Source organism: Polypterus senegalus, chromosome 3, assembly GCF_016835505.1.
Source record: "Polypterus senegalus isolate Bchr_013 chromosome 3, ASM1683550v1, whole genome shotgun sequence".
NCBI lineage: Eukaryota > Metazoa > Chordata > Cladistia > Polypteriformes > Polypteridae > Polypterus > Polypterus senegalus.
Genome location: NC_053156.1, coordinates 191862168 through 191886309, shown reverse-complemented (window position 1 = coordinate 191886309; position 24142 = coordinate 191862168). Strand labels below are relative to the sequence as shown.

At 39.2% G+C, this 24142-nt stretch overlaps 1 protein-coding gene across 3 annotated transcripts in view; it reads left to right on the top strand.

The window, feature by feature from the left end:
* LOC120525763 (TOG array regulator of axonemal microtubules protein 2-like) overlaps window positions 1–23776 on the top strand; it is a 140296-nt gene extending 116520 nt beyond the window's left edge. For all 3 annotated transcript variants that reach the window (XM_039748344.1, XM_039748345.1, XM_039748346.1), the window contains 9 exons: window positions 3127–3232; window positions 3997–4232; window positions 4502–4660; window positions 9259–9376; window positions 9462–9565; window positions 9652–9967; window positions 12093–12309; window positions 19448–19534; window positions 23390–23776. In XM_039748344.1, the coding sequence (XP_039604278.1) occupies window positions 3127–3232; window positions 3997–4232; window positions 4502–4660; window positions 9259–9376; window positions 9462–9565; window positions 9652–9967; window positions 12093–12309; window positions 19448–19534; window positions 23390–23673 (1627 nt within the window). In that variant the 3' untranslated portion in view covers window positions 23674–23776. The remainder of the gene's footprint in view (window positions 1–3126; window positions 3233–3996; window positions 4233–4501; window positions 4661–9258; window positions 9377–9461; window positions 9566–9651; window positions 9968–12092; window positions 12310–19447; window positions 19535–23389) is intronic.
* The last annotated feature ends 366 nt before the right edge of the window (window positions 23777–24142 follow it).

The following is a 24142-nucleotide window of genomic DNA, read 5'->3' as shown; positions in this document are numbered from 1 at the left end:
TCAATATGGCGGCTGACAGTGGTTTCGGTTAGTGCAGGGAAGCCGCCTACCAAATTTCGTGAAGATTGGGCCATGAATAAGAAAGTTCAACATGGCGGATGTTGTCAACCGTTATGACCGTTACGCGTAGAATTTCGAAATAAAACCTGCTTAACTTTTGTAAGTAAGCTGTAAGGAATGTGCCTGCCAAATTTCAGCCTTCTACCTACACAGGAAGCTGGAGAATTAGTGATGAGTGAGTGAGTGAGTGAGTGAGTGAGGGCTTTGCCTTTTATTAGTATAGACTGAAGAGAGTCAATAAAACAAAACACAGCATGCAACCACATCCTAACTCACAGGGATTTGCAAAATATGTATAGTGGTTCTTCATATAAAGTAAAAAGGAAAATAAAATAGAAAGGTTCAAAACATCCCCAGAAAGTATACTTTACAATTACATGAATGAGTTTTTGCCAAATTATGAAAAAGATTTTTAAAAGATCCTCATAAAGTAAATATGGAACCCTTTCCCACTGAGTTATAAATGGGTGGATTAGTGTTCTTCCAGCACAGTAAAATAACACTGTTCAAATAGTATGGCACAGGATATCTCAAAAGATCTTTCATAATACAGTCTTATCTCATTTGGCAATACGGAGCATATCGTTGTTCAAGCACTATAAGTCATTTTATATCAAAAGGTATTTAAGAAATAGAGTTTTTTGCCCATAACTAAGTGTAAAATATTCCCACAACATATGACCTAGCAATGCAGGCATGGTATGGTATCACTCATAGATTGGATCTTCCTTGGGTAGATTTTAGACAATGTTACATATATATGAACAATAAACATTTTTGCTTGAATTACTTTTTTAAAATTTTGATTGAAATATCCTTTTCTCATGCTTCCTTAAGATCATCATGAAGTAAAATGTCTTGAATTTTTTGATTTTATCTAGAAATGTTGTCTCAATCTTCATTCAAACTATTGAGTATCACCACAGGGACAGATATAGGTAAAAGGATGAAGGAAGTGAGGTAGATTGCTTTTGACAAAGTTTCTAATTTGCACCGTATATAGATGAAAAGGTGTGTTGCTGGAAGATTAAATTTAGAGTATAATAGTTCACAGAGAATAAATATATTATCAATTAAGAGATCTCCTAATGTCTCGATACCTAATGACTTCCATAGATTGAATATTACATAGGCTAAAAAAGGATGAAATAAGTGAATATCATGTATAGAGGCAGCAGATTAGTGCTCTCTGCCCTAAAATGTGCCCTACATTAGTTCTGTATTTTTATTAAATGGTTAACCTGGGGTTTAATGCTGAGTTTCATGAATTGTTTTTGAAACATACTATTGTTCTTGCTATGTTATTTTCATTTGTTTGATTGGGTTATGTTCTGTTATAATGTTTTGTTTCCAAACAAAGGAAGTAAAATTTAAAAAATTCATATATACCGTAATATTAAAACATTCAAACAGATTAGCTATTCAGCTTAACAAAGCTTGTCAGTCCTATTCACTTAATTTATCCTCTGTAATGATTTAGCTGATTCTAGATTATTACATTCTACACAAATTCTTTTGAATAGTATTGGCAGATTTTTGAACTCATCCATCTTAGAACAGAAAAACATCCTGTGTGACTTCAATTGTAGATTAGTTTACTGTCTTAAATTTACCATGAGAGAGTTCACATTAATGTATTTATTTAAGATATTTCCTCTATTAGCAATGGCAAAATGGATCCCTAATTCAGTTTAGTCAAACTGGGAAAGACACGTGCATAGTATCTCGAGGTACACCAGCTCAAATCTGGTACAGTTTTGAATTTTGTAATTATGATGCTCTGCAAGCATAGAGCAAACACATATAATATTACTCAGTATTTACAGTGTGTTACACTTAAAACAATCTCATGGCTGCACTATCTTCACAGTCTAATGATTCAATGGTTCTTTGACACTATAATTTATTAGCAAAGTTCCAGACTTGCTGTCCATCATGGTCCAGGGCAACCAATTTTACCAGAAAATTTCAAAAGAGATTTTAAGTCTTCTTCAGGTACATCTTTCAAAAATGTTAATGTTTTAAAAATTTGAACTACAATTAGTCATACACCCTTAATAACCAACAACAAACAATAGACATCAATCAATTTCGTTTTTACACTGCTTTAATTGGACTCTACAGTCTATGAAAACCATAGAGCCATCGCAAACCAGTTTAAGAAGCACTTTTAAATACATGAAATTTTAAATTATGAAAATTATGCATTTAACGTAGTCTACTAAAACATATAATTGCAATCTATTATCACTTTACTTTTTTAATGTAACTCACTGTTATAAAAATAACCAACTAAAATATAAGTGACTCTTGATGAAGTAACTTAAAAAAAAATGTTGTTAGCTCCTTATTTGTCATTTTATCTATGCAAAGTTCTCATCTGCACCACTTCAGCATTCTCTGGTATGCTGTAAATTTGGGCTTGACTGTCCACAATTACTTTGAGTCTGGCTGAAAACAAAAGGCAATATTAGATGTTCACTTTGCCCAGGAATTGTTTAGCATTGTAAAATGGTGAACTCTTTCCATTGGTAATAGTAGAAAAATTCAGAAATGTAGGATTTTGACTGTTTTAAAACAAAACTTACTTCACTCTGATGTGAAGTAGCATGCTTTTTTTGTCTCAGAGTTTGTCCAGTGATCCTATAAAGCATTGTGTGAACCAATTTCCAGAAACTGCAATTTCAGTATTTACCTTCAATAAAAAAATGGGGAGTGTGGCGTAGTGGTTAAGGCTTTGGACTTCAAACCCTGAGGTTGTGGGTTTAAATCCTCTATTGATGCTGTGTGACTATCAGCATATCACCTGACCTGCCTGTGCTCCAAATGGAAAACCAAAAGAAATGTAACCAGTTGTATCATAAATGTTTTAAGTACACTTGGATAAAGGTGTCAACCAAGTAAGCACATGTTATCGGGCAAATTAAGCCATTTCTGGAATTATTTATATTTTATATTTTTCATTTTTGTCCATACTGTTAAAAAATATTTATTTAGACTTAAATAGTGTAAAATGAATTGTTTAAACTGTGTTTCAGTACAAAATTTCTGGTTTTAACTCAACAGGGAGCTGAAGAGGAAAGGTCTGTTTACATTGAGGCGACTGGCATCATGGCACTCTAACATATTATTGCCACAACTTCATGATATTTGTCTAGCTGTTACTCAAGAGGTGAGTTTTACAGAAACATTTGTTGCTGACAGTGATTTGATTATAAAGCTTTATATTTTTACCATTTACATATTTGTTTGTTTTAAGAGAATTTTAGCAACTCAGTGAATTGCAAATACCAGACCCTACTATATTTAGTGCCAGCTTCCAAGCATTTACAAGCCAGCAATGTAATTTTACCAGTGTACCCCACATCTTTCCCTAGATCTTCTCCTTTGGGTACCCTTACTACTTACTCACACCACCCCATTTCACTCCCCTTGATTTGGAGAAGGATAATTTTCCCTGTAGTGCTAACATATCACTAAGCTTTTTAATCTCATATAGAGAATGACCACAGCAACCGAGAAATTTCAGTTTGGCTGTTTGAACCCATTAGTAGTTCATTTTTACAGTTGCTACCCAGAGATCATGATCATAGATTATAAGGATAAAAACTGACTCTTTGTTCTAGTATGCGAAAGTCCACACTGAAATTACAAACAGGCATGCTTTCTTTATTGTAATGGAACACTACTATTTTGTATCTTCGCCACCAGCTATAAAGAATAACTGCTGAAACTATATGAGAAATCTGTACAAAATATATCAATTCAACACTGAGTATAAGCAGATCAGCAGATTACCTATAAAAATCATAATGGACTGAAACATTTATTAATTTATATATATTTTTTAAATGCAATGTGTACAGGTCAATTTGAATCAGCAGTTTTGCACAGTATAGTTGCTAATAGTTGAGAAATATTTCTGTCTGCTATTAGGTGAATAACCTGAGATCAAAGGTAGCACGGTCTGCTATGAGGACCCTTTCAGAGGTGTTCAAAGCTGTAGGGCGTAATGTTGACCCTGAGGTAGAGGAATTGACACGTGTGCTTCTTCTGAAAACTGGAGACACCAGTGAGTTCCTACGTGATACTGCAGAAAAAGCCATGAGCATATTGGTTGAGAACGCCAGTCCTGGACGAATGCTGTCTGCTCTTATTGCTACAGGAGCTGCGTAAGTCATTTTGCTCAACTGTCAAAGCAACTTTCAATGTATAAGAAAATTAGCAACAAATTCTTCTAGATAACATGACCGTGCTTAAGTGTAAGCAAAATCAGATGTAATTCTATTTATTTAAAAACCCTTTTGCATTTGAGAGAGATGGTAGAAATCTGTCCATGAAAATAAACTGAATTTTCATTGTTGGAAAATGTCTTTTTCATTCAAAAAATATCAGCATTTGTGGATTGTCTAATATAAGCTTTGGTTTTCTCTAATTTAAGTCAGCGCAATTCAATAGTACGAAGCTGTGCTGCAGAACACATGCTAACAACTGTGGAATCACTTGGGCCAGAGCGACTCCTGACAGGAGTCCGAGATGGCCCTGACGTTATCCTCCAGACCATGGTTAAGCTGGCTCAAGATGGACATCAGGACACAAGGTAAGAACACAATGTCCACACTAGACAAATTTACACTATGGGTCTTAAACTCATGGTGGAGCTTTTTATTCAGGCCAATTTCTCAATTGGAAGTAAAATATGGTTACAACTATTTTCACCTCCTTATTACAAATCAGAAAATATAATTTCTTCTTTTACTCTTAAACAGCTATTTTCAGAGTCTTTAACTGCTTTAACCAGCTATTTGTTAACAATTACAGGCAAATCATTACTTTTTTATTATTGTATATTTGGCTGACAACTTTATCTAGAGAAGTGTAAAATATCAGATATGTAAAATTGTTTACATATGCAGGAATGGGGTTGAATTGATTGCTCAGGTAATAGGCAATTCTAGTAATTAATTAAAACAATTAACAAGACGCCACCCAGGGAATGCCAAAACAATGTAGGTTGAGTGCGAGATCTCTATTTCACTTTCCAGTCAGCATGCCAGAAATATGAAGAGATCTGTTAAATTTATGAACAAGGCACATAAATGGGTGAAAGTCTACATAAATAATTTCACTTTCTCAGTTGTGTTTCGACATATTTCACAAATAACACAGATATGTTTAGTTTACCAAACAGAATAATGCAGTTTGCTATATTCTAACTACAGGGTCATGGGGGTCTGCTGGAGCCAACACAGGGTGCAAGGCAGGAAACAAACCCCAGGCCAGGTGCCAGCACACCGCAGGGCACACACACACACGGGACAATTTAGGATCACCGATGTATCTAACCTGCATGTCTTTGGACTGTGAGAGGAAACTCACGCAGACACATGGAGAACATGCAAACTCCAGGCAGGGAGGACCCGGGAAGCAAACCCAGGTCTCCTTACTGCAAAGCAGCAGCGCTACCACTGCACCACCCAATTTGTTATATAACATATGGATAATAGAAAATTGATATATGTAACCATATACATATATATTTAAATATGTATAAAAAAAATTGGCTAGCTTAGTTGAACTTTATTCTCCTGTAGAATAAAGGCACATAGCTTATGAATTCCATCACAGTCTCTGTGTGTGCTTGTGTGTGAGATGCTGTACTGAATTTTCTTAATGGGTTTAGAAAGAAACTTGCAACAACTAGAACTTATCCATAACAAGTTTATTACCTTTAAGTTAGATTGAGACCAACAACATAATATATTAGCTGGCTTCAATCTGAATATTAAGTTATAATTAATAGTTCTCAGAATTAAAGCAGGTGTACTTATGGTCTGATGTAGGTGATGCTTTGGTAATTCCCTGGTAAGTTCTCTCCAGACATATGGAAAGATCTTGAGTGTTGTTTTCTTTCTTTTTTTTCAGGAGTTTGTCTTCTTCTTTGCCTTGGTCACACCATCTAGTTTCAGGCAGTACTTCACTTTCTTTTTGAGGTACAAACTCACAGTGTCCTCAGTTGCTATCAAAGTTACACCTGCTGGGTCAGATGGTGATCAGTCAGCTTCTGTAACTAGCAGGGTGAACACATAGCTCCATGCACTGCCTTCCACTTGTTATCTTAGCAAGGTTTGGATTTGGCTCATTCAAATCTTTTTACAAACGGTCTTCCGTTTTTCCAATCCTGCACCGGTTACCCTTTGGAGTAGAAGGGATTGTTTTAGTCTTTGTAATGGTCATATTCTATAAGCACTGGGCATCTGCTGTCAAGTAGAAGTTACATCCAAGTGTGACAGCAGTAAGCTGACAGAGGAAGCAATGAGTTGAGGTATGCAAGGGTTTTTCAAAGGCAGGAATGGTTGTCTTTCCTTTGATTTCTTCGGTGCAATATGAGCCCATTTTTTGATTGAGAACTGGTGCAAAATATTGTCTATAATGTTGCCAGTCATTGAACTATGGCTATTTGTTTAAAAGTGGGTGTTCAAATGGTGCCTCAAAGATCTGTCTTCTATTGTGACTTAGTCTGTGATTGGTCATCTTATCAGGGCCTTGTTATAGAAACTGAGATAATTATCTGACAGTAAGAGTGCCTGGCCCTGGACCTGCATTCCAGACAGATCCGAATGGATAATGTTATTATGTCCTACACATATATTTTTTACACTAGTATAACTGACATAACAATTGCCATTCAGTCAATCAAGCTTGCCTAATAGATAGTGTTCCTGTTATCTCTTTATTCTATTATCTCTTTATTCTTTTTATCTATTATTCAGATACTTTAAAATTAACTTTTTTATTCTGAAGAACTGTTCCTGACACCCTTTTTCACCAGTGTTGTTGAGTGCCAGGTTCAGTGTTTATTCGAAAGAATTCTGATGTAACCTATTATTGAATGCCTTTGAGATTTTTTAAATATTTGGATTAAGACATCCTTCTTAAACTAAAGAGGCTTCATTCACATAGCCTCTCAGATTAGGGAATGCCATTTGGTCCTGGAATGCACTTGGTAGTTTTTCTCTGCACAGCTACTACTGATTCTCTCTTTTTTGTGTCAGTGTTTTCATTAATGTGTTTGTGGTGCCACATCTACAATACTGTTATATAAAATAGGTGATCAGCCAGATAAAAGCAACCATAGGCCAGTAAGCTTTAACATATATCACAGGTAAATTAATGTAAGGAATTATCAAGGATAAGATTGAGCAACACATGGCTGAAGAGCAAACATGGGTTCAGACAAGGGAGTTTTTGTTTTGCTAGCATACTGGAACTGTATAATGAATCAACAAAATGAGCGATGCATACAATACCATTTATCTTGACTTTCAGAAAGCATTTGATTTAGGCATCAAACTAACAGAAGAGGGAGTACAGAGTGCAGTGTGTAGATGGTTGCAGAGGTGTCTAAAACACAGAAAGCCAAGGGTGATGGTCTGAGGAATCTTTACAGAATTGGGAGAAGTTAAGAGTGGTGTATCACAGAGGTCAGTGCCAGGCCTTCTAGCATTTTTAATATATATAATTGATTTGGATAGGAATACAAATAACAAAATACAGACGATTACATTTACAGATGATGCCAAGCCAGGAGGATTGGCAGATAAACCATTGAATTATTGCAGAGAGATAGGGGCAGAATACATGGTTAGGCAAATTTGTGGGAGATGAAATTTAATGTAAGTAAATGTAAAGTATTACCCATAGTAAGTAAAAATGTGAGATTTAAACATAATGAAAGGTCTGAAAATTGAAAGTACACCTTAGGAGATGGATTTAAGAGTTGTAGTTGACACATCACTATCAACTATCACTTCCAGACATTGTTCTGAAGCCACAAAGAAGTCTAACAGAATGTTAGGTTAAATAGTACAATGTGTAGAGTACAAGTCAAATGAGGTTATGTTCAAGCTGAATAACACACTGGTAAGGTCTCATCTAGAGTACTTTGTGCAGTTTTGGTCTCCAGGCTATAAAAAAGACATACAAGCACTGATAAAAGTCCAGAGAAGAGTGACTAGGCCGATACCAGGGCTACAGGGGATGAGTTATGAGGAAAGATTAAACCATGTGAGCCTTTTCAGTTTATGCTAAAGCAGATTAAGAGGTGACATGACTGAAGTGTTCAAAAATATGAAAGAAAGGACTATAGTGGATAGAGACTATTACTTTAAAATGAGTTCAACAAGAAGACTATGACACAGTTGGAAATTAATTAAGGGTAAATTTCACACAATTATTTGGAGATTTTTCTTTACACAGAGAACCATAGACACGTTGAATAAGTTACCAAGTAGTGTGGTAGACAGTAGGACTTTAGGGACCTTCAAAATTCAACTTGATATTATTTTGGAGGAATTAAATGGATAGGACTAGCAATCTTTATTGGGTTAAATGGCCTGTTCTTGTGTAAATCTTTCTAATGTTCTAATCTTAGAGAGTAGGGAGATTCTGTGACCACTAGTTGAATAGTCTGACATACCCAGCAACAGGCACCCACTCCATCAGACAGCACATTATTGGCCTTAAGAAACAGGGTGAGCTTGCAATACTTTGCAACTGTGAATCTGAGCTAGAATGTTGTCACAGAATTGTATAATTTATCATACCCTGAGATTTCTCATTGTTTACTCAGGTGTTAATATCAGCAACTCAGCCATCATGTTTGACATCTTCTCTTACTTGAAGCTGTGTAATGTGCCACTGGGTTAAGCTGTTGTAGGAATTTATAATTAGTTTCTGCTTAGGTTACATGTGTGGCCATATTGACACATCAAGTTTAGGCAGGCAGTGCGGTAAAGTGGTTGAATAACTTTATTTAAAACCACAACGTTGTCAGTTTAATCCTCACCTCACAAAATATATTCTTATCTTGTGGATTGATTTAGGTATATATTTGGTACAGATCTTTGCTTTTTGCTTGTTGTTTATTTGTAAATTTGTGTATCTTTAGTATCGCTTATATAAAAGTAACCATAGTACTTTTGTCTTATACATTAAACAAAAACTACAATTATGCTACATTGAAAGATGTTATCACTATAGGCTTTAACAGATAATATAAATCTGTTTTTGCTTTAAAAGCTGAGGAAAACCTATTGGATGATTCAGAGATTTACTCCTTCCATAAGTTCATTAATTAATCATTTAGATTCAATCTAATCAGCTCCCAATTTCTCAATCTCTTCATTTTCTTCACAGGTTCTATGGCCGCAGGATGCTCATTACATTTATGGCTCACCCTGAGTTTGACCGCATCATCCAGCGATCACTGTCCACTCATGACCTTCATTTTGTCATGACTTCTATTAAACAAAAAGTGAGACACTTAAAAATCTTTATACTTATCAGTAGTTACTTTCCTATACTGTATAACAGAAAGTTGTCCTACCTTTTTTCCCCAGGGAATAAGGGACAGTATATCTGAACCTCCATCAGCTAAGGTTCGACATTCATTCCGAGGCAGTTTCTCTGCTAGCACACTGGAAGCAACTGTGCCGGGAAGATGGTCAGTAGAAATGGTTTCAGGGTTGTTTTTTTTTTTTTGCCTTAATTCCCATAAAAGATGTCACCCTGAAACACTTGTTTTCACAGTGAAGATCCACAGCTTCCAATTAAATCAATGAGACGTCGTTCATCTATACTGAAACCAAACTCAGATTTGAGACGTACTGATGCAGACACACTTATCAGTCCTAATGGGATTTCAGCTAGAAAGCAGCAGGATGATATACCTCAGCAAAATCTGTTGCGTCAGGCGGTGGTACGAAGCATGGAGTGTACCGAGAAACTGAAAGAGCTTCAAAGGCTTTTAACTTCCCGTGAATACCAAGACCGAATGCATGGGGTCACACTTCTCCTTCGTATCAGTACTGATAATACTGGTCTCATTACTGCCAATATCCAGAAGGTAACAAACTTAATAGACTTGCTCAGATTCAGATGTACCATTTGACTGAAATTCTTGATTTATTTCTTGTACTATGACAAAATATAGTATGTGATCGATAGCATCTAGTTAACTTGCACACTTGTTGGTCTGATATTTGTCTTCATATATTGGTGATTTGATGTCACTTTGGTTGAAAATATCTGCTAAATATAATGTAAATGATGTTCTACTCTTCCCACTGACGTAAGAGTGTGAAAGACCAACAGCAAAGATACAAAGTGTTGTGTCAGAAAATATGATGTGTGAAATAGGGCGGCCCGGACACACACAGGCGGACACCGTTTTAGCCATCACCACACGTTTATTTACAGTATATTTACAAAAGTCAAGTGCACCGTCACCAAACCCCCAGTCTCCCTAAAGTCCAGGCTCTCGCTAGCTACTGTCTCCACACACAAATCACTCGGGCCTCTCCTCGCCTCCTCTGCCACGACCTCGTCTTCCTCCTCACCCGACTCCAGCCTTGATTGCAGGGCGGTGGCTCCTTAAATAGGTGGCTGATTGCCGACCTCACCCAGCCACCTGTGACAGTACTCCCCCGCTAGCTGGGACCACCAAGCACCAGCGGACCATTCTGCAAGGACGTGAACGCCTCAGCGGCAAGCCGACACATTTCAGCCTAGGGCCCGAACCTGTAAATGAAACAGATAAACAAGGGGCGGGGACGTTACCCTGATGCAGCCCCTCGGCTCATCTTCTCAGCTGGGCCAACGCTCTCCACTCCGATCGGCACCCCGATGCTCCCTCCTTCGGCTTCCCCACACGAGCAGTCCGCAGTCCCCACCACGGAACCACTAGTGGGATCAGGCGTCGTATCCACCTCCCAAGCTGCGGGTTTCTCCTCTGCATCGCAGAGGACGACCCTTCGCACCTAGCGGCACATCCTTCCATGTCGGAGGAACTGGCTTCCCCAAGCTGCTTCCTCCGCTTACTTTGGGACGCCGCGGCAGTTTGGATCTGCCCATTGTAAGAGGGCAGACCCAGCCCCACTGGCGTCCGGAGCGTCACGGGGTCGGTCTCCCTTACCTTCCCTGCTGTGCCTCTCCGTCCAGGAGCTCCTGCAGCGCGCCGATCCTCTCTTGCCTGCGGCTCTCGATCCGAAGCAACTGCCATCCCTCCTGACTCCAGCGTCTCCGCCCAGAGGGCACATCACTCGGCCGGCGTCAACAACACACTTCTTCTTTCAAGTCCTGCAAAATCGCCGCCGAGGAGAGAGAAGCATCTGGCGGTGGGCTTACCTTGGGAGTAGTTCCACTTACCGACTGATCTCTAAGGGCCTTTCCCTACGGCCCACTCAGGTTTCTGTGGTGCATGGGACGGACTTTCCCTGCTCTCGCCTTCGACCAATTATAGGAGAGAGAACAGGACACGCTGTCCAATCCCGCGTCCGTCACAAGGAGGGACTTCTGGTCGGCCATCCTGCTCTCCTCTCTCACAGGAGAGCGTCTCTCCGAGCAGCTCAGCTCCTGCTGCGGCTTCGCAGCCACAGCCTCACCTTTCGGCAGCCACTTTCCTGGGCTCCGCGTCAGTGAGCCGCCCCTGAAGCACAAAGTCCACCAATGGACCTCTAACGGTCCATGATACACTCCGTTGCTGCGGGGTTGGGTGCACGTCGCCCCTGCGGCACGTGGGTCGGTTCCCCTGTTGTGCCGGGCCTTTCACAGACTTTATCAGGAATGCAGGTCCCCACCTCGACCCAGGTGGAGCATCCTGCCGGCTACGCCACTGTGAAATAGGGCAACCCGGACACACACAGGCGGACACCGTTTTAGCCATCACCACACGTTAATTTACAGTATATTTACAAAAGTCAAGTGCACCGTCACCAAACCCCCAGTCTCCCCAAAGTCCAGGGTCTGACTAGCCACTCTCTCCACACACAAATCACTTGGGCCTCTCCTCGCCTCCTCTGCCACGACCTCGTCTTCCTCCTCACCCGACTCCAGCCTTGATTGCAGGGTGGTGGCTCCTTAAATAGGCGGCTGATTGCCAACCGCACCCAGCCACCTGTGAGAGATGATTACTACAATTTTAAAAATAAATAAATTATCTAATCTGAAAAGTCTGATCCTGTACCTTATAGATCCTGGACTGGTTCATCCCTCGCCTACAGGATTCAAATAAGAAAGTGAACCTGCTGGCATTGGAGACTGCCAGTGAACTAGTACCCCTGCTAGCAGACAGCCTAAATCCTGTTCTCTCGGGCATCACAACTGCCACCATTGATAATCTCAACTCTAAGCATCCTGGTATTTCCCTTGGTGCGGCTAATCTTCTTGATGCGCTCATCATGTACCTTGGTGGGTATAAAGTCTACAGTATAAAATAAAATAATTTTGTAAGCATTAATAGCAGAGAAAATTATATATTTTGATTGTTGAGTTGAAATAACATTTTGATATGTTATTAGTTTTTAAAGATTAATTTTATCCAGCACATGACTCTTTCCAAATAAAACTGTGAGTTTAGCAGTAGAGTACTGCAGGATGTCATATGTTTTGGAAATATCCCATAGCTAGATAATTTTGCAAAGAATATTTGCATAATTTGTCAGATTTTTGGATTGCATTTACAATTACTCCCAGTCCTTTAATAACATTATTTGTAATAAAACCAGATGGGATAACATTATGCATCAAACACTGCATTGATCAAATATTAACTGATGCACAGAGTATGACTTAATTGTGTTGTTAATACTGTAATGTGATTTATATACTCAATAAAAATTCTGAAAAAAAGTAGATATTTTATTATATGAAATGAAATGGATCAATCGTACCTTGTATAAAATATATACAGTATTGTCCTTTATTGCAATTATGTTGCAATAGGTGCCTAAAAAGTAAAATCATTATTTCTGTACAGCAAATTTTACTAGATTTGGTTAACATTAAATGATGTCTAGCATTTAATATATATATATATATATATATATATATATATATATATATATATATATATATATAATATTATTATAATGCAAAATTCTTAGAGTGAACCTCTGACCTCCACCTATATAGACAAGTCTTTGGGAGCTGTAGAACATTTTCCCATAGCCCATAGCCCATGTAGATGCTCATCAGTTTAGATAGGTTTTTCCATCTTTTTTCCTCGATAGCTGTTCTCCTCTTCTTTGTGCGATTTATGCAAATTCCACCAGATAAAGGAAACCGGATGTCCTGCCTTCCAGTGCACTGATGTCAATCAAATGCTCTATGGGCTATCCTAAACCAGCACAAGCAAACCAGACACACAACAGAAAACAACTTTTATGTGTCAGCGCTACACTATCACCCAAGCCTTCAAGCTGTTACCCAGCCACACGCTAATTAACCCAAATCCATTGGATTGGACAACTGAAGTCATTGAAGTGAAACAAAGCATCGGCATTGGTGTGGCGAGCACCTCAACAATTTAGGACTTTAAACCAGAAAGGCTGATAGTCCAAGAACCATCTGGTAATACTGTACTGTACATGGATTTGACTCCTTGTGCAGCACCATCCATTGTAAACGAGCATGGTCTCTCATCAGCGTTAATTCACATCCCTGTTCATCGCCAGATACTTGGTCTCTCAATCCAGTAGTTTCCTGCTCAAGTACATACATTACAGACTGTTATTAAAACAGGTATTGGCATCAAGGCCTGCTTCTTTGTCAAGTCTGTAAAGGTGCTGCCCTCTTAGAGAAACAGGGTTTGAACCAGCAAAAATACCATTCTAGTTCCAGTAAAGCTTAAACCTGCCTTTTGTTTTTTGGATGGAGCTATTTAGGAATTGCTTCAACTTTAGAACATTGTGGACGTACGGTACCTCTACCCTTTAGGTAACCTAAATATTTAGCCTCAGTGAATCAGAAATTACATTTTTTTCAATTTATTTTCAGCCCGGCTTCGCATAATGCCAGGTGCACCGCAAGCATATGTCGTACGTGACCCTCCCATGCCCTGGAACAAATGACTGCATCATCTAAGTAGGTGGAACAATAGGTTTGGTGGGGATGTAGCACTCTGTCCACCAGACTCTGGATTGTTACTGGTGCCCCGTGCAAAGAGACACTTGTACTGCAGTGTCCACTCAAGGTACTGAACATTGTGTTTTCTTTGTGGATTCCGTTAAAGGTATTTGCCAGTACCCTTTTGTCATGTTCATGGTGGTCAAGTACTGGACCTTCCCAAGCCACTTGAGGAGCTCGTCCACACAAGACATTGGGTAGGCATTAAATCAGGAAACATGATTCAACCAAGAGAAGTCATTGCAGAAGCATCAACTTCCGTCTGGTTATAGGAACAGACCAATAGGGCTGCACCAGAGACTAAAACTTTCCTCAATCACACCCAGCTCCAGCATGGGTCTAATCTCAAGTTCCACTTCAGCTTGCTTGGCTTCCAGGAAGCAATAACGGCACTCTCTGACATCAACCCAGGGTTCTGTAACAATGTCATGTTAGTGTGGCTCTTCCAAGCCATTCATCCAACACTCCTGGGACAGACTAGATGGCTTCTTCCAGTTCTTGTAGTTGGCCAGATGTCAAATCTGCTGTGGAATTAAGGCTATTTTGAGCAAAGAACGAGACAGACTGAGCAGAGTGGGGATCAGGATTGCAATCCTGCCAGGGCTTCAACAAGTTCACATGATATACCCACTTGACCAGCTGTCTGCCTGGTTTTTTCACCAAATAGTTGAGTAAACCTTCCTTTCCTTAATTTCATTTGGGCCTTTGGAATGGGATTTGGAATGGGAAGTGGTAACAAGGACCATAATATTGTTTCAGGGATGGAATTCACTGAGTGTTGTGCCACGGTCATAGAACCAAACCTGTGCTAACTGTGCATATTCAATGATTTCTTTTAAGATGGGCTGAATTTTAGTGAATCTGTTATGTAATTGAGCGATATACTCAAGAATGTTAGTGAAAGGGAGTGCCTCTTCTTCCCAACTTTCTTTTCGAATGTCCAATAGTCCTCGGGGTTGTTGACCATACAGTATAATGGTTCAAAAGCAGAGAAGCCCGTAGAGACCTGCAGTGCCTCCTGATAAGCAAACAACACAAGGTGGATAACCTAATCCCAGTTTCATCCATCCTCGTTGACCACGTTAACGTAACATTTCTTTGAAGGTCTGGTTAAACTGCTCCACTAAACTATTAGTTTGAAAGTAGTATACTGAGGTTTTTAAATGCCTAATTCGGAATATCTTTGCAATATCCTTAAATGTACCTGTGGTGAATGACAACCCTTGGTCCGTTAGGACTTCTTTGGGGATGCCAACACGCACAAAGATCCCTACAAGTTTGTGTGCAATAGTTGTAGCATTAGCCACTTGCAAAGAGATCGCTTCAAGATAACGAGTAGCATAATCCACTATGAAAAGAATATATTTATGTCCTCCGGCCGAGGGTTCAAGAACTCCTACATTATCAACCTCCAATCACTCAAAAGGAATATCTATGAGCAGGACAGGAATGAGAGGAGCATAGCCCTTCCAAGGAATCTGCCTCAAATGATATTTAGGACGTGAAGCACAAAATTGATGGGCCTCCTCATTAATCCCAGGCCAACTGAAATTTTCTGGGGTGTCTTTTCTCCAAAAAAATGGGAGCCTAAGATGTTGACATGTGCTAATTCACAAACCTGTCACCAGAAGGTTCACAGAACTAGCAAGAATGACCTCACCTCATCATATCACCTCGCCCTCATTTTTAGCCACTGAATAAAATAAATTGTTTTTCAACACAAAGTGGGGGCCCTGTGGCATGGGATATCTGGTTTTCATAAATGAGAGCGACCAATTTTAAGGCAAACTTTAGGGACTCACTGTTCCACTGCTCCTTTTTAAATGAAGCCGGAGCTTGTCTGAATTGGAAATGCAAAGTGGAGAGAGGATCAGTAGTGACATCAGGGGGAGGAGTAATGCTCTGTGATGATTCGCCCTCTGTCTCTATAGAAATGTCAGTGTGAGACTCTGGGATGACACTCTCATCTCCTTGAGTCGCCACGTGACTCTGTTCAACCACTGACTACAAGCACGGCATGGAAACACTTTGTAATGGGGTTTCACCATCAATGATTAGGCCCATTGCTTTAAAAGAGGTGTTAGATGTCATTCCACTTTTCCCTTCCAATGATTCCCACCCAAGGATCACTGGAAAAGGGAGATTGCACTTAAGAGCTACCCTGTTCTTTTTAGTGTTGTCCTTATAAGTTTCAAAGTGTATACAGGTTAGACTTGTCGTCCTGGGTTCCCACTGTTGTATAAGAACATATTGGCAAGAACCAAAAGAAATGTTGCTACCGGAATCAATGAGTGCAGCAGCCCTATGCCCATTAACAAACACCATGCAAGTGCATGCATACAATACATGTGACAACACATTCACACTAACATATTAAGATGGAATTTAGAATTACCGAGCTACCTATGTTATTTATCTTAAGAAAGACCATTTGGACACATTATGGATTATCTACATAGTGACCAGAAAGGCTTCCAGTGTAAGCCTCTGGAGCTGTGTGCCAAAAGCTCAAGCCATTGGGCCACAGTTTTTCCTGTGACAATGAGAGATGAATAATATACTGATTGTAAGCTAATATCAATGGAACATTGATCATATGTTATGTACTATATATATATATATATATATATACTGCTCAAAAGAATTAAAGGAACACTTTTTAATCAGAGTATAGCATAAAGTCAATGAAACTTATGGGATATTAATCTGGTCAGTTAAGTAGCAGAGGGGGTTGTTAATCAGTTTCAGCTGCTGTGGTGTTAATGAAATTAACAACAGATGCACTAGAGGGGCAACAATGAGATGACCCCAAAACAGGAATGGTTTAACAGGTGGAGGCCACTGACATTTTTCCCTCCTCATCTTTTCTGACTGTTTCTTCACTAGTTTCACATTTGGCTACAGTCAGTGTCACTACTGGTACCATGAGGTGATACCTGGACCCTACAGAGGTTGCACAGGTAGTCCAACTTCTCCAGGATGGCACATCAATACGTGTCATTGCCAGAAGGTTTGCTGTGTCTCCCTGCACAGTCTCAAGGGCATGGAGGAGATTCTAGGAGACAAGCAGTTACTCTAGGAGAGCTGGAGAGGGCCATAGAAGGTCCATAACCCATCAGCAGGACCAGTATCTGCTCCTTTGGGCAAGGAGGAACAGGATGAGCAGTGCCAGAGCCCTACAAAATGACCTCCAGCAGGCCACTGGTGTGAATGTCTCTGACCAAACAACCAGAAAGGCTTCATGAGGGTGACCCAAGGGCCGCATGTCCTCTAATGGGCCCTGAGCTCACTGCCCAGCAGCATACAGCTCGATTGGCATTCGCCATAAAATACCAGAATTGGCAGATGCACCACTGGTGCCAGAAGTGAAAGGGTCTGGAGAAGCCATGGAGATCATTATGCTGCCTGTAACATCATTCAGCATGAGCAGTTTGGTGGTGGGTTAATGATTGTCTGGGGAGGCATATCCATGGAGGGTCACACAGACCGCTACAGACTTGACAAAGGCACCTTGGCTGCCATTAGGTATCAGGATGATATCCTTGGACCCATTGTCAGACCCTATGCTGGTACAGTGGCTCCTGGTGCACAACAATTCCTGGCCTCATGTGGTGAGAGTATGCAGGCAGTTCCTGGAGGATGAAGGAATTGATACCATTGACTGGCCACCACACTTGCCTGACCTAAATCCAATAGAACACCTCTGGGACATTATGTTTTGGTCCATCCAATGCCACTAGGTTGCACCTCAGACTGTCCAGGAGCTCAGTGATGCCCTGGTCCAGATCTGGGAGGAGATCCCCTACAACACCATCTGTCATCTCATTAGAAGCATGCACCGATGTTGTCAGGCATGTACACAAGAACACAGGGGCCATACAAAGTGCTGCATACAATTTTGAGTTGCTGCAATTAAATTTTGGCAAAATGGACTAGCCTGCCACATAATTTTTTCACTCTGATTTTTGGGGCGTCTTTGAATTCAGGGCTCTGTAGGTCGATCATTTTCATTTCCATCAAACAATGTGGCATTCTTTTGTTCCTAACACATTACCCAGTCTATATCAGTATAGATATCCAGGAGGATTTCTTTTTCCCCATTGAGATCTGATGTGTTTTCAAAGTGTTCCTTTAATTTTTTTGAGCAGTTTATATATATATATATATATATACTGTATATTGTATATACACACGGTATTTTAGAAGATACATATTTATAAAGTATTTAAACATGAATCAGCGCATTAATGCCTCTTGTTCTAAGGACCAGGTTTGATTCAGAGATGTGTCTGTACTTCTGAGGATCTTTGAATCTTCTCCTCATGTCTGCAAGAGTTTTCTCTTTGTACCCCTGCAATCTCCAAAACGCCAAAGACATCTATGCTAGGTTAATTTCTGATTCTAGCTTATTCTGATATGAGTTAGCATGCATTTTTGGTGAGTGAGTGAATGTGCCTTTGCATTGACCAGCATCTTGTCTATTGACTTGAGGCTGTGCTGATAAACTGTGCTTCCCGCTGTTGAAAAAAAGAAGGTCACTAAAAATAATTATTGGATAGAGATAAATGTCCTTTATAATAAAATAAATTCTAATTCAGTTATTGTACATTTTAAAAGTGAATTCCTTTATTAAGTACAAGAGTAACTTCTCAAATTTCAAATGTGGCTTAGAACTATTGTGGGTTCTGTAAAAGAAAATGTTCCTCTAAAGATATGTTTCTGATAAAGATCTATGAAACAGAGTAGGCATTTCATTCTGTGAGAGAATAGAAATCTCCGTACCTGGGTAACATTGCAATTTTATTCTTGCCAAATAATACCTGAAATGCTGCTGTTTTAATGCTTGTGAGCTCTTTCTGAGCTGTCAAAATTACTCTGGAATGCTAACACCACTGCCTACAGCTTTTCTTGCTAATGCCTGTAATTTCCCAGGACTCCAGCCTACATGTCTGCAATCAAAGCAGATGCTATCTGTTTTACAGGAAACATTTTTAAACCGAAATAAAGATGGGCAAGGGACTTCTCACTTTATTGAACTCCATCTGTTCCTGTCATTACTAAACTAGGTATTAATACAGAAGCCATTTCACTTGTGATTTCAGAGGTCAACTTTAAAGTACTAGGAGAGAATTTATGCAAGTGCCTGTCTGAGTCCATGCTGAAAGTGAAAGGTGTCTTGGTTTATCTCTTTCAATAGTCCTCTGTAAAGTGTGCTGTAAATGTATAACAGTATATTGAATTCATAAATTTTAGAAGTTCCTAAAAACTTTGAGTGGACAAAGACGTTTAACTAGAGTAGCTAAAGAAATACTGTGCTATAAAAAGGATATGCACCCTTAAGCTTTAAATGGAAGTTTAGAATCTGTTGTCTCATAAACCAAACAATTACATGTGTCTAATAGCTTCTACTTCTTACTTCCAGATAATTCACTGTTGTTACAGCCACTGGCCAGCAAAGTGCAGTTTATAAGTGGGCCAGCAATACAGGAGGTGGTTCAGCGATTGGCAAGTAAGTGAAATAAGTTTTTGATATAGAGAAATAAGTAGCAATACATGACCAAAGGACTCAGAAGCATCTGCTGTTGTGAATATCTAACTGTAAATGTAATCTCTGTCTGTTTTAATTTGGGCAACATTTTTGGGTAAATTAATACTCAACTAGGGCGGCACGGTGGCGCAGTGGTAGCGCTGCTGCCTCGCAGTTAGGAGACCCGGGTTCGCTTCCCGGGTCCTCCCTGCGTGGAGTTTGCATGTTCTCCCCGTGTCTGCGTGGGTTTCCTCCCACAATCCAAAGACATGCAGGTTAGGTGGATTGGCGATTCTGAATTGGCCCTAGTGTGTGATTGGTGTGTTTGTGTGTGTCCTGCGGTGGGTTGGCACCCTGCCCAGGATTGGTTCGTGCCCTGTTTTGGCTGGGATTGGCTCCAGCAGACCCCCGTGACCCTATTCAGATTCAGCGGGATGGATGGATGGATAATACTCAACTATGACAATGGCAGTCATTAGCAAATGGGAATGTTATGTCCTTATAACAAGATTGTGGTTAGTTGTTGATGATAGTGAAATTATTATGCATTCATATGCATTTTTTAAAGAAAAAAGATGATCTTTAACTTTGCAATGACAGCTCAAATTATGAAAACATTCTACTGAGTCTTGCTTGCTATTCCCTGCAAAATATCCTATCATAACCATTAGTGTAAAAAGTGATTTTTTAAAAGAAATATTTAACACAAAATGAAACATTCCATGCATTTTATAACCTCAAGAAAGCAAACAAGAGAGAAGAATACACACTTTTCAGTTTTCATTTTAGAAAAGTGTAATGCAAGGAACTTTTATTTACTGAGGGATCAAGCTAAAGAACCAGAGACTGCAAAAAAAGGTTAAACCTCAGATCTAGAAAGAATAAAGTTAATTCGAACATTGACAAGGAACTTTAGGCCACTCTTTGTCATTCCATGGATAATTAAATAGTATTTGCATATCATGTCTACGTAAGGTTTGTTGACTTGGAGAAGGCATACTCTGTTGCACGTTTTGGAAGAAGTTACAGATGTGTGGGTTACGGTTAGTTAGAAAAATAAAATGGTTCAAAAAATTAATAACCTTCAAAATTAAGTTGAATTGCTATTAACTGGATGTCAGAATCAGAATCAGTGACTCAAAAAAAAATGTAGTGTAGCGAGCGTTTGGGGGCGATACCCAGTCAGGATGCCCAGAAGGAACGGAAGAGGGATTACCCTGGTTGGTATGGGGACCACAGGAACAGAGCATAGAAGCTCAACCCTATAAGACTGTGGTCACCGCCAGGAGACGCCCAGATACCTGAAGAGCCAGGTGCTGGCAGAAGGAAAACCAGGGACACTCAGAGTGCTTCCGTGTGCTCAGCCAGCACTTCCGTTACACCAGGAAGTGCTGGCGGAAGTTCATTGGGAGGCACCTGGAGTACGTCCGGGTGAACATAAAAGGGGCCGCCTCCCTTCATTTGATAGCTGAAGTCAGGTATAAGTGGACGTAGCTCGCAGGAGAGGAGTGGAGGCGGCCAGGAAGAGAGACATTGTTGTGAAAGGACTGGACTGAGGGTGATTGGAGCAGGTGCACTGGGTTGTGCGTGCGCATTTGTAAATAAGTAAATATGACTAAACGTGTGCTTGTGTGTAAACCATCGGTGTCTGCCTATCTGTGTCTGAGCTGCTGTCCACAGTACAGTAGATTTCCCAAATTGATACAGAAAAATGACAAAAGAACCCAATCCTAACAATTTGTCATTCAATGTGTTACTTGTAATATATGTTTATATTCTAATATTATTTTATTAAGAAACTGATTTGAAAGGAGAAAGGTCTCTCATGGGAATACTGTAATATTTACAATTGGCCTGTCTCGATATGCTTTCACATAATACAAAGATCAGTGAAGTGTCGCAACTGGCCTCTGTGCTGTTACAATTCTATGCAGAAAAAGTATTTGATCAATTGAACTGGTCATTCCTGTCGCAGGGTTTGAACTCGATATGTTTTAGTGCAGAATTTGTAAACACAAGAATGCTGATGAATCCAGACCTGTCTTGGTCCTTCTTCATTAAGGAAGGATCTAGGCAAAGTTTCTCTCTCTTCGCTCTTCTGTTGATCACTGGAGCTGTGGACTGAAGCTATTCAAAAATCAAAGCTAACCAACTCCATTTTTCTGCATAATCCAAACCGCAGAATCTTTCTCTATGCTGATCCCATCCTTCTTTATATATATATAATGCTCCTATGAATCTAATTAATTAGAAATATTCATATTTTTCAAAACCATGTTGAGCAGTAGCATTACTAATCTGGAATATTCCCTACTTCAGTCCTTCCACTCAATCTGCTACTATCCCAGCTACCATTTTTAGTGATCTACTCACCCAAAATGGGTGAAGTGGTGTGACGCCTCTAAAAAGATCCAGATAAGCAGATTATATATAAAAAGATTCCTGCATGCCTACATCCAAAGGCAATCTGGACTTCCACTCTAATGGTGGGCTTTGGACTACTCTGTGCTTCAAAAGTTCCAAAATAAGTAAAGCTCATTAGAGTCCAAACCCCACTCCGGGAGGATGGCCATAATCTTGTGAATGAAGAAGCAAACAAAGCATCTGTATAAAATGAGATTTATCATACAAATATAAGAAAAATATTACAGTACAAGTACTCAAAAGAGCAAAAAAGAGGCAAAAAAAATTACCAACAAAGCAATCCTAAACAGCAAGTCCCAAAACAATATCTAGAAATCAGAATCCCATAAATAAAAGCAAAATAGTTAAAACCCCAGTAAATACAAATACTTACCAACCACCAGGCACATACAACATACGACAGAGGGAAATGCAGTTCTCTTGAGCCTTTATAGCGCTGGGTGCCATCCTTCAACAGAGACTGATAGGTGGCAACGTCTATTAGTAATCCACCACAAACAAAAGGAACAAGGCAGAACATACCCTCAAAATTATACATACATAATAATACCACAAAAACATAAATAACATAAATGATAATATTTAAAGGATAAAAAATAAACAAAAAAGACATAAACAAGGAATTTAAACAAAACAAAAGGGAGTGTGGCCTTTAGCTTCAACATAAACCAGCTCTTTTAGTAACTGCCTGAAATATTCGGTCATTAACCAAGCATCATCAATACAGAGGATTGCCACTTCAAACTTCTGTTATGGATTTGCAGATATCAAGATGTCAGTCATGATTAAAATTTTATTTATGTTTCAGTCCCACCTAGACATTGTGAAGATAAATGTTCCCAGATTTGCCTTTATAGATTCTACGATCTCCCTGATCTCCTCTTCCTCCTTGTAACTGGTCCAAAATGACTGAAAAATGTTATTTGGTTCATTTATTATGAAGTTAGATACTTTTTGGTGTCATGTGTTGCTAATTCTTTAATGATATTAATACAATTTCAATATATTTTACAAAGCCTAGCACAAATTACAATAACACTTTAGAAAAAAAGTTTATTGGTGAAATAAAGAAGAGTCTATAATCAATGAAATTGAACATAAGAACTGAAGGTCCTATTTATGCATTTATTTGGTTTTTGTATTGATTTGATGTACTTTATTTGATGTTAATTTATACTTAATGCTGTTTTTTATGTATAATTTGCAAATTGTGAGGAAAGTGCTTCAAGTATCAGCTGCTTAACACTGCAACGCAGGTTCACATTTCTGCATCTTTTAAAAATGTTTCATAAATATATTACATGGTAAAGAAAATTATAATATACAACAAAGAAAAAAAGAATAATGTATATTAATGTTGAACACTCTTGTTATTCTACATTCTCTAACAGAAAAGCTAATATGTACTTTCAGTCATTGCAGGCACTTCATATGCTCGTAAACCTCAAGCAGTAGAGCGCTACATCCTGCCAGCTCTGTGGTACCTATTGGCCAACATGACTGGAAATGGTATTCTGCCAGGAGGCTGTGGGAATATCCGACCCGTAGTCTTACAGCTGGTCCTCAGTCTGCAGCAGCAGATGGGCTCAGGTCTACAAGAAAGTGCTTCCAGTCAGACTGCACATGTTCAAGCTACTCTGCAGGAACTACTGAAAGTTGAGAAACCAGAGGAGCAGTGTTCTTCTGTGGAGACATAAGACCTTTAAACACTATGAACTGAAGTCCAAGACAGAAATTTGAGATTATTCACTTTCAAGGTCTCCCTTTGCAACACCCATACTATCTCTCATAATAAAACCCTATAACAACTTTTGGTTTGTTTCAGTGTTATTTTGTCCATAATTTGTTTGCCTTAACATGACAATGCACATTGCCAAGTTTGTTTTGTTTCCACAAGATACTGTATATGGTTTGTTGAAAGTTTCTCTGAAAATTAGAAATATTTTGGTTTTGTTTTCTATTTCCTATCTTGCACTCAGTGCTGCCATAATGGGCTCTGTCCTTGTGACCCTGCATTAGGTTAAGTAGCTTTGAGTATATTATGATTACACAAGAGAGTCATATGGTGAACTTTTTTGAATATAATTGTAGAGGGTTACAGGCAATCATTATTTATAAATGCAATAACTATTTATTTTTTAAATCTCAATACTATACATTTTTGCA